At 42.1% G+C, this 16,374-nt stretch overlaps 1 protein-coding gene across 3 annotated transcripts in view; it reads left to right on the forward strand.

The window, feature by feature from the left end:
• The window catches only part of MMD (monocyte to macrophage differentiation associated), a 41,237-nt gene extending 28,658 nt beyond the window's left edge, over positions 1-12,579 (forward strand). For all 3 annotated transcript variants that reach the window (XM_051798035.1, XM_051798036.1, XM_051798037.1), the window contains exons 2-7: positions 1,414-1,495; positions 7,703-7,863; positions 8,646-8,720; positions 9,051-9,152; positions 9,537-9,606; positions 10,380-12,579. In XM_051798035.1, the coding sequence (XP_051653995.1) occupies positions 1,414-1,495; positions 7,703-7,863; positions 8,646-8,720; positions 9,051-9,152; positions 9,537-9,606; positions 10,380-10,580 (691 nt within the window). In that variant the 3' untranslated portion in view covers positions 10,581-12,579. The remainder of the gene's footprint in view (positions 1-1,413; positions 1,496-7,702; positions 7,864-8,645; positions 8,721-9,050; positions 9,153-9,536; positions 9,607-10,379) is intronic.
• Positions 12,580-16,374: the final 3,795 nt, after the last annotated feature.

Consider the following 16,374-nt stretch of genomic DNA (forward strand, 5'->3'; position numbering starts at 1 on the left):
AAACTGTTTCTTGAAGTTGCCACAATTTGGGGAGAGATCACTGTGCTTTTGTTTTATCATCGCTGCTACATTTTCATAGAGGAGCTTAGAAAAAAATGGTTCACAAATCACTTAATAAGTCAGCCAAGAAAACCAAATGAAATATCCCACAGATTTGGAACTGCTTACTCAAGATTTGGGTTGGATTTTTTTGGTTGGTTGGTTGTTTGTTTTTCCCTGGGTTGAGGTCAGCCAATATTTTATGGATGTCATAAGAATAGGACTCATTTTGACTTAAACCAGGAGGACATGGGGAAGGACCAACGTTCGTCTAACAAGCTTTTTACATAAATCTTGCTTAAAAAGCTGCTCTCAGTTGTGAACATAAAGACATATTCTCTATTTGTTGTGAAGTTGTTCCTGGTTTGTTGGATATGTGACTAATTGTCAGTGCATGGTTTTATAATAAACCATTCCTGGAGTAAACAGGAATTATTAGTGAAGGAGAATCCCTTTCATGGGACAGTCAGCTGTGCTGGGATAACACACAGTACTGGAGCTGGAGCAGTTTATAGCTCTGATTTAACTGCTTGCATATAGATGTGTGCTGGCTTTTACAGATGTTTCTACACAAATCTAAATTGTGTAGTTTCACAGAAACAACTCAAGTGTTTGGGTATCTTACTACAGTGAAATGAAACGTTTACACTGGCAAGTTCTTCCAAAGCTTTCTCAAGTTTCATCATATTCTGTTTGGCTTGCACAGACTGTGTTTGGTGTGATTGTTTGTTTGTTAGGTAATGTTTGAAAATTCCTAGAGAAAAAGGTGGAATGTCTATGGTAAACCTCTTGAAATTTTTCCTCTTCAGAGTTGACCGTGAGAGTTTCCTTTCATCCCTGTGTATCTTGAATCTTAGTTACAGACACAAGATGGGATTGGCCTTAAAGAAAAAAATGAACCATCCAATACTCCAAACACAAATATTGCTTGCTGTAGGAATCAAAAAGTCAGTGTTCAGGTTGGTTTATTCCAGGGTGTTGAAGAACTGGATTATTGCTGTAGTTTCAAGAACTTCTTAAAAGAAGTGTAACCCTTGGCAGCTATGAAGTCCAGATTTCAAGAGCAATTCAAGTCCATATTATCTAATTTAAATAGGAAGTAGTTCGTTCTTCATCTGACCAAGCTGTCAGAAAAGAGGGAGTCTTGATGTATGGGAAGCCTTGATGGAAGATAACCCAGCACTGCAACAGGCAGGCACAGAAACTGCTTTAACGTGTGCTGCTGGTGGGGGGGACCTGGGAGAACTCAAATAACAGTCACTCTGAATGTGTCTGTTATAATTCTTAACGCTGCTAGGCTGGAGATATTCCTTCAGGACACTCCAAGAGATGGTTTATTAACTTGCCTAAAAGTACCTCTTAATTATTCAACAGGTTCATGAACCACCCAGCTCCAGCCAACAGCCGCTACAAACCCACTTGCTATGAGCATGCTGCTAACTGTTACACACATGCAGTAAGTACAGTTCTTTTTTTTTCTCTTCTTCTCTTTCTTTTTTTTTTTCTTAAACCAGATGTTTCAGTAAATTTTTGTGGGTTTGGATTGCTAAATGCTCACCTTTGCCCAAGTGTATTCATATTTACGACCTCACTGGTTTTGTGTGTGTAAGCTTTAGCTCTGGCAGTCCAGAAAATCAGATGTTTGGTGGTGGCTGGTGCCTGTTCTGAATCTCTAGGAGCTCCAGATGCTTCATAAGGTTCCTTTTTAGCAAAGTTATAAGTCTTGACATTTTTCCTCTCTCCCAGTCAAAGGATGCCTATGAGAAAGGGAATATAGGCCAATAATAGTTAACCCTGCAAGGTGGATTTCCCAGTTCTGTGCTGACATAATATTGTGTACTGCAAGTACAAGAAAGCTTTATCCATGTTCAGGTAAAGGCTTCATCAGACTCATGTGGGTATGAGCTAGAAAAGCTGGACTGGCTCAGTTCTGATACTTGATATCTGTGAATCGATTCTTCAAGAAATCTGCTGTTCTGCAAAGAGGCACCAGTAGTGCTGACAGCCTTGTGAAAACTCCCACTCTGTCCTTATTTTCATAACTTAAAGACTCATTCTACATTTGAATATACAATATAGACTTGCAGAATAAGGAAAGCAGTCCCCTTTGCTGGTTGTTCTTTTTTTCTTTTAGTAATTAGGAAGTTTAATTTGCTGTCTGGCACTTTGAAAAGGACTTAAAAATGTGTTTGTTTGTTTTTTGAGATAGCATTTGCCCTTTTATAAAAGCAGCTTGTGCTTCTCCTCAATCCCTTGTTTAACTCCAAACATTTGAAGTATGTTTGACTTTGTCCTCAGTCCCTTATCTCCAGAGTGTCTGAGTGAGCTGCAGAGCTCAAGGTAGTGCCCAGGACTCTTCAGCTCTAGAAAGGGCTCTGTTCTTAAGGATCCTTTGTGAATATTTTATAAATAACCAACATACAGCTCCATGGTGCTGGTAAAAACAGAATCTCTTGGTTTTTACACATAGAAAAGTTAACTGAAGCTTCTGTGTTCCTAAGCCAAGGGTCTCATGTACAGCATTATGTAAATATATGCTTACTTGCCTAGGGAATGAAGCAACATTCTGTTAGTTAGCACAAATATGTAGTTTATCTCATAATCCTTGTGCAAATCTTGTTTGCTCTGGCCAAAAAGTTAGATTTCAAAATATCTGGCGGAGGTTACTGTACTCCTTAGCAATTTTAGCTTTCACCTAGTTGAAAAACAGGCATGTCTTATTTCTGCCTGTTAGCAGGAGGTTACAGCCAAGATGCATCAGTATTTTTTGGAATGCTGCAGTCTGTGCTGTCTGATTACCTCCTGAACAGTCAAACTGTGTGCTAAAACCTACCATGAACTGTTAAAATAAAGAGGGATGCAATAACTAACTTTTGATCAATAATTAAAGGCTTGAAAGGGAATCTAAGCTGGGAAAACAGTGGATTATACAGAAAAAGCTTCTCTGTGTCACAGACTGTTATTAAATGTTAGATGGTCAAAGGGGTGAGTCTTTGCCATAGTGTGAGTTTTCAATTAGACATTGCTAATTCTAAACAGAATTTAGCAATGGCTCTCCATAAAGGTTTGGAATAAAGAGATATATTCATAATTCAGGAAGCAGTTCACTTGTAATTTATGAGTGGGGCTGTACTCCTCAGCAGGTATCCCATCTGGTTTTTGACTTAAAATTACACAGGAGTCAGTTTAGGCAGTTGCTTAATAAAAAAATCCCCAATGATAAATGAGGGTACAGAATCCCAGGCATAGCTTTTTGCTACAATACTTAAAAGGTAACTTTTTGTGGCAGAGTAAGGCATCTTCAAATTTCCAACCAGTAAGGCTATTTAAAATGCCTTGATCTTTTTTTTTTTTTTAGCTTTAAGTGAAGCACTGTCTTGCCTTCAGACAGTAGGAGACAGGAAGGGCAGCTCAGTAGTTGAAAACAGAGACAGAAAAGACTGTTCTCTGTGTTTAGAAGAACAGGAAGGAAGCAGTGCATGAGAGGAGCAGGGGTTGTAAGAATTGGAGTTGTAAGGTAAGCTAAGTCTGAGGGGAGGGATGGCTCTTTCATCATGAAACTTTCTAGTGTACCTAAGGTTTATCAGACAAAAGATGTGCCCTGTTGTGTTAAAACCTCAGAATTTAGGCATGGCTTGCTTTAATACTGCTCAAAAAGTTTCTTTCAGCTGCCTTAAAAGGAGGAACTATTCTTTAAATTAAGCCATGGCCTCTATTCCAGGCTGGGTTTGTGCAGTGCTTGGAAAAATAGAAGCAAAGTAAATATTTAAAAAATGAGACTTGGAGCATTTAGCAGGACATGTGAGCACAGGAGAAGGGGTCACCAAAATCTGAGAAGGGCTCCTGTGATGAAAATGCCTCCATTGCACCTGACTGTAGGAAGAGTTTCTCTGCACTGTGTGTGGCACAGCACAAGTTGCCCGTGGGCTTCCCACTCCATGGCACTGGTCTCCTTATTTCAGGGGACAATTGATGAGCAGGGAGAGATGGTACTTGGCTTCAGGAGGGCACTGCTGGACCAGGCAGCTGGACATGGACACAGCCCTTCATGGCTCCCTCTACGTGTCACATGTGATTTTTGGCAGCTTTGTGGATCTTTCTGTTGTCGTCCTTTCCCAAGAGGAAGAGTATGGACCATCTTTATGCCCTCAGTGCACAGAAAATAACTTAATTTGCCATGACTGTTATGTGCAAAAGCAAATTTTCCAACAGATTTTTAAGCCTCGCTGTGGGAGAAATTGTGTACAGAAACGAAGAACACAGATAAAACACTGGCCAATGGAGCAGAATCCTGAGCAGAATCCCAGACAGAGGGAAGATACTTTGCTGGAAGTTGGTAACCAGAGAGTGTAATTTCCCTGAAGTGGGTCTGCTCAGGTTCACAGGTTACTGTTTCAGCCTCTTTCTTTGTGCCTTAAGGCTTTTTGCTCATCCTGACAGTTTGTGGTAGTTGGTTTCCCAAAATATGTAACACTGGAGGGGGTTGTGCCCAAGTCTCTTCTTAAAGATTCCTACCTATAACTGTAAATAAAAATATTTTATTCCTTTGTCTTCCTCCTTATTTCAAAGGGGTTTTTACTTTCATGCTCTCAGTTTGTTCTGGCATTTGTCTAGAAAACTTAGGAAACTGTTGCCTTCTCTGTTCTGCACCTCTCTCTTCCAGTGAGAGATCATCCACTTGTGATGTAGCCAGGATTAATCAAGGTGCTAAAATTAGTAAATTGGAGTATCACAGTTCTGGGTTTGTTCTCAGTACATTAAGTTACTGGGTTTGATCATAATCATTTGGAAGAGTTGCACTCCTTGATGAAAATAAGCAAAGGTTTTGTGACTTGTAGCTGTTTTTTTCTGGGAATATTGGCAACTTAGAAATGCTGTGTCATCACCCTGAAATGACACGGCACAATCACACTCACTCTCTTAGATCTGATTCTCTGGCTACTGTTTTTGGTAAGTATCCCTCCTTTTAAAGGACTGATAATTGCTTCTCCCTTCTGAAGGCTGGAGATTAAAATGTAGTTCTTGTGCTGGAGACTTTTCAAATGAACATGGGAAAATCTGCCTTGTTTTGTCAATTGAAGTGTTGTGTTTCTTTTGTAAGATGGATGAAGCCCATTGTACCATATGTTATCTGTCATGGCATTGCTATCTAAAGGACTTTTATCCAGTTGGCTGGAGCAGCAGGGTATCATTTCTGGATTTTGTATTTAATCTAGCTATTTTGGGTCCAAAAAACAGAGTAATAAAACATCTCTTGTTTAGTCTGACTGTTCCCATGGTGCCTATCAGGCACAGAGGGGAAAGTGTTTCCAGATAGAATACTTAAAATAAAACAGTCAGTCCTTCTCCTGGGGTATAGAGCTGTACCCTGGGAGAAGGGGAATTGTTCTGCAGAGCCAGGACAAGGCAGAAAAGGGACTAAATCAGGTCTTCCTTCATGTGCTCATTTGTGCTCTTCATTCTGAAGGTGCAGAGAAGGAAGTGATAAGAAAATTGCTTATTTGTTTTAACCCTATTACTTTAGATAAAATAATTACTGGGAAAAGCTGATTGACACTGAACTTTGTTATGACCTATTTGAGCATCACACATCAAAGCTTAACTTGTGAAATATTTATTTGAGCATATCAGTAAAAAGCTGGGGTATCTAGGTAAGAAAGGCAAGTTATTCTGTGTAGTATCTAAATCTTGTTTCCCAGGAGGGCTTCCTTCCTCTGAAATGGTCTCGAGCAGAGTCTCTGAGCAGCTCATGCCTCGGCTGTTAGTGGGGAATTAGGAGGGATTTCCTATTTTGCCTTGTACCTGTGGGTGCATAATGTCCCTGAAACCTTTTAGTTGTCTCTCAAGTTTAGTCAAAACTGAAATTTGCACTAGAAATTGGGAAGGAAACTGATAAATGGGACTGTACAACCTAAAGAAACACGGCTACAACACTATTCTGGGGCCGGGTATCCTCCTGTGTCCTGCAGAACCCAACTGAAGCAACTGTCACATCTCATCCCTTCCTGGCTGCCTCAAGGGCTTCAGCCACACTTCAAACTGTGTGTCATACGTGGGAAACAGGAGTGACTGATCTCCTTCAACCTTCCCTGAATTTGGGGGCTGTCTGGGATATGTGTATGGAAACTTAGGGTTTGTGATAAACGAGGAGCCAGACTGGCAGACTATGTTTGGCCTGAAAGTGCACAAAGTCAACTTCCAGAGTCCCATTCCAGAGCTCAGGAAGTGTTTTCACCTCTGGTCCCAGTGCTGTGGATAAAGCAATGCCATACTTTTCATTTCCATGGCTCTATAGCTTTGGTGTAAATGTACTAAATTTTGCAAACCATAGGAAAATACAATAGTAACGAAGCTACAGCTGATGTGCTTGAAAGCCAGAAGGAAAAGCTGCTTCTTTTGTGTTGTTAGCTCTCTGGATCAACCAGTTGCTTATTAGATCCATTTGCTTTGCTCTGCATCCTCTGCACTGATGGGAGCCTCAATGTCTCCTGGTCTGTCAGTAGAAAAAGGACAGACAGTGCAGGCCAGGCCAGAACTTTGATCTCTGAGCTATCCAACCTGTAATGCAAAGTGGCCAGATTTGTTTAAACATTGCTTGTTCCTGGCTTTATTGTTTAGCATACAGACTTGGGTTAAATTATGAAGAGTTAAACCTAAGAAGCTTATTTGCAATTCGAGTGAACCAATTAGCATCTTAAGACACACTGTAGGGCCTGGAAGGGAACTGGTGCAGCATTTTTAACTAAAAGGCTGACAAGAATATGCCTTGATAGTGGAAGCAGAGGGGTGGAAATATCTGAGCCAGTTGCTTCTCTTCTTTAGATACTTGTTGGACATGTTTGTTGTTTTTTTTTATTTTGTTTGGGTTGTTTCCTCCTCCCCCCCCCTTTTTTCCTTTTTTTTCTGAAGGATACAAAGGTGCATCATGTATTTTATTCTGGAAAGGAGGGTAGTTTTAAATGTATGTGAAGCCTGCAGCCCTTTTCTTGGATGCTTCATGCAAACATGCTAATTCTAGTTCCATCATGGTGTTCAAACAGTGCTTGTTTGGGAAGATGTGAATTAAAAATGCTTGAGAGGGAGGTGGGAAGGAAAACAGACTTGGATACACTGCATTAAAAGAACATATTTGTGCATTAAGAATCTGCTCATGAGAGAAGTTTGCAGCTGATTTATTTATGATATCTAAAACCCAAGTTCTGCAAAACTATTGCTTAATTCTCTCAACTGCACACTGCTAAATGCTTTGTTCTTTTCATTTGGGATTCAAGTTTATTTTGGTTTGTCCTGTGCTCTGCCTCTGTGCACTAGGGGTGGCTTGAATCCAATCTGGAGTAATATCGACATGGTCTTAAAGAAACGAAGCAGAGTGTGAAAATAAAACCACTGCTAAGACTTGGCAATTTTTTTTGTCTGATTTTATGTCGTGGCTGGAGGAGCTGATAACCTTCCCTGCTACCATGGGAGGAGAGATTTAGCACAAACAGCTGTAACTGTTGCCTGAGCCATTGTCCAAGATGCTGCTGTGTCTCAAAACTCCCTGACAAACTTTCAGTGGGTGGGGACGGGCCATATGGCCTCGCTGCAGCTCTCCCTGCCCGCTGGTGCTGCTCTGTGGGTGGTACTGCGGGGAAGGCTGAACAGTGTCCCTTTGTTTTCCCAGTTCCTCATTGTCCCCGCGATTGTGGGCAGTGCCCTCCTGCACCGGCTGTCTGACGATCGCTGGGAGAAGATCACGGCCTGGATGTACGGGGTGGGGCTCTGCGCCCTCTTCATCGTCTCCACGGTGTTTCACATCGTGTCTTGGAAAAAGAGTCACTTAAGGTATCGGGGAGAAGACGTTTCACTTTGTTCTGGGATGTTTTTCCGTCGTGTCTCTCAGTCAGAGCCGGTTTTCCTGCAGGCTGGAGTGGTGCTTTTTACTGAACCATGACAAAAACCACCCTCGATTCTGTCGGAAGAAATAGTGAGCCAAGCTCGTGTGCAGATGAGCTTCAATGTCTGCTGCTTTCTCACAAAGAAAACATGTGTTTTTGTAGGCCCTAGTGGCTCTTAATCCAGAAGCAGAATGGGAAAAACATAGTCTAAGTGGATGATGGATAATACCCCACTGCAGAAATGAGAACACTGTGTGGGACTATGGCATGCTCAAGTGCTTTGAGGAACACAGAGTTTGCCAAGAGAATTATAACACAATAGCCAGCTAACCAGCAGAAAGCCTCTCTGGGAGCAAGGCAGCAAAACTGACATGTGATTTATTATTTATTTTTTATTTTATTTTGGGTTTTTGGTCCCATTATAACCCCTGTGTAATTCTGGGCTGTAAATTGGACCTAGCCAGTAGTCACTAAGTAGTTTCTGGATGAGGCAGAGTTGATGTGACAGCTCTGCCTCCCTGCCAGGGAGCAGGATGCACGGTGGGGTGGAGCAGGGAAGAGGAATGGAGGAGTGCTCAGCTCTTAGTGTCTCTCTCCTTCCACGTGGCTCTAAGAGGTCGTGGAGCTGATGGGGTTTTCCCCAAAGTGATTCCAAAGTGCATCAGGAGAATGAGATGATACAAAAATCTTTGCCAAATGTACCCTGGTGACTGGCTCTCTCTCTGCCAGGACAATGGAGCATTGCTTCCACATGTGTGACAGGATGATGATCTACGTCTTCATCGCAGCCTCATATGCACCATGGTAAGGAACTGCCTCCCAAAATCTGTGGGTACCTTCTTAGCTGCAACTGCCCACATTCTGTGCTGTGACAGGCAATGTAATGTAACCTCCTGGGACTTGCTGAACAGAAAGTAATGTTAGAAAACATCAGAAAGTAGTTTATTTATATTCCACCTACCCCATCAATGCAAACCCCTTTTGCCCCTCTGTGGGTGGAATGTCCCAGTGCCTGCTCCCCCATCATGCTGAAGTTAAAGCCCTGAATCTTTATTTACTTCTGTCAAGCCCCACTGCCAGTGTGTCAGTGTGTTCATTCATCACTTCTGTCTCTTGAAACCTTTGTGCCTCCAGGTTAAACCTCCGTGAGCTGGGACCTCTGGCATCTCACATGAGATGGTTTATCTGGCTGATGGCTGCTGGGGGAACCCTCTATGTATTTCTCTACCATGAAAAGTAAGAATTATTCTTTGCATTTGACTTCAAACTGAAAATCATCCTCAGAGAACAAGACTAGACTTTTTTTTTTTTGGTTTGGGAGATGAGCTACTGAGGCTCTCATCCAGTAAGAAAATTTAAATTGTCTCAATGTTTTATTCTCACTAGCACCTCATGCAAGTGAAGGCATCTAGGCAGTATTTAGAGAAAGTATTGCCTGCAACTGTACAATGCTGATAAATACTAGAGTAATTTTGTCATAAAACATTAGTGATGTCTCTGCATGGAAAGCTTTGTGAATAATTTAATGGACCCATGCTAACATAAATTTTTTTTTTTACTGTTGAAGGAAATGTTCATCCTCTTGTACCTCCTTAAATGACTCAAATCTTTCCTTTTTAGGTATAAGATCGTTGAACTCTTTTTCTATTTAGCGATGGGATTTTCTCCTGCTCTGGTAGTGACTTCCATGGTAAGGAATGTGACTATTACAAACAAACTTGCCTTTTATAACTAGATTAGGTTCAGTGCAGCTCAATTTTTTGGAAAAAAATGTTTTAGTCCACCATAATTGTAAATTTTCTCTGCAGAAGAACCAAATACAGCTGGTTATATTTTGGATCTACCTTTCAGTGAAGTGCTGCCTTGTTTTGTTGAACCTGGGCTGCACTGGGGAGATAAACAAAGCTTGGGTTTCTTGATGCACCTGAAAAGTGTCCTACTGGCTCTTGTCCACTTCAAAACTTTGACTATCATTTATTTGTACTTACACATTTTAAATAATGTTGATTAACCCTCTCTGCTGCTGAATACAAAATAAATATAAATAATACAAATCTGACATCTTCTCAAGCTAATGCCTTAACTGCTCCACTGAATGCTGTACCTAAACCTTGTTGAATGTTTCATCCAACCAGTAGGAGTTGCTTTAAACTCAAATTTGCACACAGTAACGTGGTCTTTGGCTCTGCTAATGAGCATGAAGCCAACCATCAGACTTGTGTTGATTCTTGAGTTATGCTATCATAACTTCCACAGTGCTGTTGAGACACAGTATATAAATATATCACTGTGTATTTCACAAAGTGTGATATAAATACACTGCGTTTCTCCTTGTCCAAGATGTTCTGAGCTGTGACACCCACCTTCCTTTGCTCAGGGGGAGGAAATCACTTTGCATTTTACACATGAAAAACTCTTTGCCCCCTTCCCAGCCCACGCTGACCTGTCCCTGTTTGTTGACAGACCAACACAGAGGGGCTGCAGGAGGTTGCCTGGGGAGGTTTGATCTACTGCCTGGGCGTGGTGTTCTTCAAGAGTGATGGAGTGATCCCCTTTGCCCACGCCATCTGGCACGTCTTCGTGGCCACAGCAGCTGCTGTCCATTACTATGCCATCTGGAAGTACCTTTACAGAAGTCCTGCAGACAAAATTCGCCACTTATGAGAGATAGATATCTATAGGTATAAAAATCATCTGCACTCGGCCTCTGTAACAGTATTATTTGACTTAAGGAATTCGGGGAAATTGGAAAAAAAATTGCACAGCAAAACTGCACTGACTTTGGTGGTTCTGTGAACACAATTACTGTGAACTGATGTTTGTGTCCTGCCATTGCCCATCACATGGCAAGTGCTGTAAATAACCAAGATACTGCACTGCAGTACCAAGAGTCCATTCCACATTAGCAGAACTGGCTACCTGATGTTTACAAACAAATTTTGTATCCTAGTTTAATTTTACAATTTTTAACTACGTGAATTTTTCTAAATTAGTGATTGAAATGGGGAAGTCAGTGCAATAGTGCAAACGTTAACGCTCTTGATTTGAAATTGGTTTCTATCACCTTTCCACTAGTCATTTCTTAAACATGAATCACAGACAACTAATCTACTTTTACCACTCATTATCTTGGTATAATGTGAAACTTTTATAGAAACTTTTTTGTGTTTTTTGTAAACTTTAAAAGTACATTTATTGAACTGAAGACACACAACTGTCATCTATGCAGCTACTCATGTTGCAAACTCTTGCAAGAAATGGTTACATTCCACACCCTGTCCTGACAAGCAAACCTTGTACCTCTTCCAAAGGTTGTGTTAAAGGTGTAAGTGTAGTAACCACTTTTACAAACAAATATCTAAATGTGATTCTGCTGAGTTCTAACATGACAGCACTCTACTGGTCTGTAGTACCACTGAAACGGACCTTAGCTTGGTTTTATTTGTGATGAAGTGCTTTAAAGGGAATAGTTGAGGTGATTGTCTCCTCGAGGTTCCCAGTCCTGCCCAGCCTGGCACTGGTTGGGGTGAAGGCTGGGCAGGGTGAAGGGAGGGGGCAGCTGATGCTCCCTGTCCAAACCAGGAATTTCTCCAGGGCTGTAACATTAAGGCTTGGATTTCCAGAGGGATTTAAACCCACCAACAGAACCTGGTCCCACCCACCAGCTTTTGTTGGGGTGGTTCTGCTGGGAAATCCTGGTCAGAGCAGGTTCAGAGCATCCCTGACCACCTGGAGCTCGTGGTTCTCCACAAGCACAGCCTTCCAGGGAGCAGAGCTTGGGGAACTCAATGTGGTGTCATGCTGGGGCTTCACACAGTAAAACTGGTCCTTGTTGCTGTCTGTCTGTGCAGGAAATCCAGCTGTGGTAGCGAGTCATGACTGTAGAACACGTGCTGTAATGACCAGTGTAGAAGAGTCATTGTAATACTGTTTGCCCAATAATTGTATCCTGTCCCACTATGTAATGAATGTCTTATATTAAGATTGACTTTATCCTTTTTCTAATTTACTCGGTTTTTCATGTCAGTATTTAAAAACAAAACCAAAATGCGTTGCCTTTCTCAGATTTTGTTCTGGATATTGCCTGTCTGCAAACAATGAGTAACAAGATAGGGATATTTTAAAGGTCCTGTTCCACTTAGATTTGCCAGAGGGCAGCAGATTTTAGAATATTTACATTTGTACAGGGAATTTACAAGAGGGACAAACTTAAAATTCAAAGTATGCTGTGTGGTGTTTAGCAGGTGATCAGAGAAGTGGCACCACCACAGAAGAATAATGAACTGCCCCAAAAGAGAGCAAAGAGAAGAGCTGGGCAGGTAATTCCTGCTGCAACAGTCTCGCACATCTGGATGCCTCAGTTTTTTAACATTGTGTCTATTTTAATATTTTCCACTTTTTGTGAGTTCATGTATTTTGTTGAAATGCAGTACTGTTAAAACCACTAAAATACGTGTAAAGGTTTTCTGTAGTCGAAAGTGAAACTATTTGCTTGAGTATGTTTTAATTTTAAGTTAATTTTTTCATGGCATTGCTTTTTGGAGTGTTTGAAATGGTTTTTAAAAAATTTCAATTCGCCAAAAATCTTTTGAATTACTGTATTCTAGTCAATATGATACTGAATGTACTAGACTAACAATAAACATTTGGTGCAATTTGGAAACTCCTGTGTTCTTGGTGGTTATTCTTTTCCCCCTCCAGCACTTACCCAGGGAAGTCAGGGATGGACACTGCTGCCACTCCTGGCACAAGGGATCCCAAGTTGAAGCTGATGACCCTCATGCTTGCTCAGTCAATGCTTTAAAGGTAGTAGGAAAGTCTGCAATCCAAATTATTTAATTTGTGGTATGGAAAAAAGTATATTTCTGTCTCCATTTGGTCAATATTTGGAACTTGCTGCTTTGCCTTTTGCTGTTCTGGATCAATTTTCTTATACCATTATATATTGGGATTCTTTTTTTCAACTTAGAACACTGAAATACATAACTTTGCTTCCATCCCTAGAGGAGGATCATTGCATAAAATATAGACAAGCTGAACTAAAAAATATGTTTCTTTCTGGAAAACAAGCATATCAATTAGTCTTTTCTTTTTTTCCCCTCCATCTAACTACAGCTCTCCAGGCTCTTTCCTCCCAGGAGCAGAGACAGTGCTTTTCCCAGTAATGTTTGCTGCTGTACAGAGATGTGATTTCTTTGTCTTCCCGAGGCAAATGTTTTTAAAAGCACTTGCTTCTGTATTTTCTGTGCCTTTAGGTTTTAGAAGTGCAACCAGTAGGCCGAGTCTAAATGAAGCAGTGATAACACACATTTCAGCTTTGCAGATGGACCCTTCCAGAAGATGTCTGGGATGCTGCAGGTACTTGGGTCATGCTTTTATAACACAGTATCATGTGAATAGAAAAATAATTCTATGAAGTGAAGGATTTATTTTTGAATTGCATTGGGGATTTTAAGCCAACAGCAAAAAAAAAAAGGAGCAAAAAGGCATTTTTCCTTCTATACCAGGAGCAGGTGTAGAAGCAGGGCTGCTTTGCCAGTTCTGTCTTCTCCACATCCCTTTGATTACTCGTGATTGTGATGAGAAATTGTGTTACTGTTTCCCAGTTCTAGGTAAGTAAGTGAGGCTCGAGTGGCTGAATGTGGTTTTTGCAGCCTTTGCTGTTATCAGTTGAATTCTGGTGTAAAAATGGGATACTTGGAGACACCCTGGAACAGCAGGTTTGGACAGTGCTCTCAGGCACATGGGGTGACCCTTGGGGTGTCCTGTGCAGGGCCAGGAGTTGGACTCAATGATCCTTATGAGTCCCTTCCAACTCAGCATATTCTGTGACTTTACAAAATCATCTTACAGGGGCTGGAATGAGCAAGTTAAAGGCAAGATGCTGAAGTTTTTCATAGAGTTTGGTTTTTTTTTTTGCTTAAATGCCCCTCCTGGTCAGGACCTCTGCACAACTCTTTACTTGGGTCTGGTGTGTGTAGCCACGAGATGTCCCTGGAGGTCAAGGCTGTCATGTTCACATCATGTGCTTGACTGAATCTTTTCTCCATGCTTTGCTATTTTTAAAAGAAGGCAGGATGCTGGGCTCTGCTGCTGATTGCTTTCACCATCAATAGAGGTGTCATGAGGTTAAAGCTAAAAATAGTCAACAAAAGAGTGGGCAGGATGGCAGGCAGAGCTGCCTCCAGGGTATGGGTGCTTTCTGCCTTCCCTGGATTTCTCAGCTTGTGCCACCATTGTGCTCTGACAGACAGAGGCTGCTTGTTGCCCTTCTACTGCTTGAAAGTGTTTCACTCATCATTTTTTGGGATACATTCACCAAGCACTGTCATAGGCTGGGAAGGGAATGGTCATAAGACACCTGAGATGTTCTCTAGTGGCTATTTGAAAGTGTTGGGATGCTCTTAATTTGATGTCCCAGCAGTGCTGGGAGGACCAGCACTGCCCAAGTGGCACAAGCAGCAGAGTTTGGATGAGCTTTGCAGCCTGTCTGGAGAATTCAGCAGAGGGAGGCCTGAGGTGCAGCACCCTCAGAGCACCTGTACACATGGAGCACTTCAGCCTCACAGGTCCAGCCCCCAGGGAAAGCACTGCTCTCTTGGAAAAAGAGTTGTTTAATTCCTGTCTGGGTAGCATTTTGTGGGTGATGTTTTGTTACAGAGCTGGGGGGTCTGTCTGCTGGATTGTTTCCAAACCAGGCATCCTCCTCCTGTCTGTGGTGAGCAGAGAGGGCAGCAAGACTTGTTCCCTTCATAGAACCAGGGGGCTGGTTCCTAAGGATAAGCTGGGCAACCAAAATCCTCTTGCAAAAGGCTGGCAGAGAGGCCAGCACGGGTTTTATAACAGAAGTTACATCACTGACTAACGAGGCTCCTGTGCTCTCACAGGCTCCTGTTGCTTAGCAGCACGAGCCCTGCTGGCGTGGATTTGGGTGCCCAAATCCTTTGGGTGCCTTTGCAAATCTCCCTTAGGTTTTCTCACAGGTGAAAAGCTGTTGGGTGAGTGGGTGTAGCTCCAGCAGACATCTCCTGCCGTGTGGTAGGTGGGATTGGCTTCCAGGGGTGACACAGAGGTGTGACCAGACGTGGCTTCTGTGACAGGGTCAGCCAGAGACCGAACCTTGTCCCTGACAGGACATCCAGAGCAAACCACAGGATGTTTGGATGGAGAGCTGTAGTTATTTTGGATGTTGAAACTCTGAAACCCAACCCACAACACCTACTGAACTTGGGGAACGTGTGGTACCTTTGGCTTCAAACAGCAGTGGTTTAGGAGCATCATAAATGCTCCTAAATTGATTCAACATTGTTGCTGTGGGAACTCAACCAGCTCCTCAAATCAGAACCCATGCACTTGGCAAGCTGAGGATTTGGTTAGGAGGGGAACATGGATTGGATTTTTTTTTTAATATGTGTCTTCATATATGTACATGTTTGGATGGGAATGGCCTTTGTCTTGAAGCTGATGGTGGTGGTGGGCACGTTAATCAGCCTTCTGCTAAATGAGTGAAAATGAAGCTGGAAGGGACTCTGAGGTATTTTTAGCCCCTCCTCTGCCTGCAGGGAAGAGGGACTCTGCCTGTTATTCCTGACGAGCTCCTTCTGAAAAGCCTCTGACAATGGGGATTTCACAATCCTCCCAGGCAGTTTATTTCAGTGTTTCACCCTCTGCCCTCCTGACTTTTTTCTGCTGCCCAAGCAGTATTTTCTTTGCTGTACTTGAACCTGTTACTCCTTGTCCCGTCTGCAGCTGCTCAGAGAGGAGCCCTTACAGGCAGCTTTTCTGTAGCTGGAGGCTGTCACCTCTTTCCCTTGCTTTTTTCTCCCCTAGATTTAAACAAATTCAAGCCCTTCAATGTTGCTTCATGGCCACATCATTTGACAGAGTCAGCAGGGTGTTCCAGAGTGACTTCAGACACTTTTCCCAGCTGATGATGTGACACAGGGACATAAGAAATTAGTGACAGTGCAGAGGGAGAGAGGTGGAAGCAGGAGCTGTAATCCCATGTTTCAGGAGAGGGACATCGACCAGGAAAAGGAATTCTACCCCAGCCAAAGCCAGCACACACAGCATCCCAGGAGAGTGACTTCTTAGCATTCTTTGTTCTAGTTATTGGTTTGTTTTATTGTTATTGTGAGTGGGGGGTTTTTGTTGGATGGTGGTGGGTTTTCTGGTATTTGTGGGTTTTTTTGGTTTTTTTGGGGTTTTTTTAAATTTTTTTTTTGGTTGGTTTTTTGGGTTTTGTTGTGTTTTTTGTGGGGGTTTTTCTGTTTTTGTTTTTTTTTTTTCTTTTTTTCTTTTTTTAAATTCTGGTTTTTAATTACTTTTTGGGCTTTTAAAAAATTATTATTATTTTTTAGTATTTTAATGGAATCTCTCACCCATCTCCAGTGCTGCATTTGCTTCCCACAGAGGTCCCAGCAGCATCTCCAGGACAATCCCCTGCACCCCAGCCAGG

Source organism: Manacus candei, unplaced genomic scaffold (assembly GCF_025592945.1).
Source record: "Manacus candei isolate 608988 ecotype Guabito, Panama unplaced genomic scaffold, ASM2559294v1 h1tg000047l, whole genome shotgun sequence".
NCBI classification, from domain to species: domain Eukaryota; kingdom Metazoa; phylum Chordata; class Aves; order Passeriformes; family Pipridae; genus Manacus; species Manacus candei.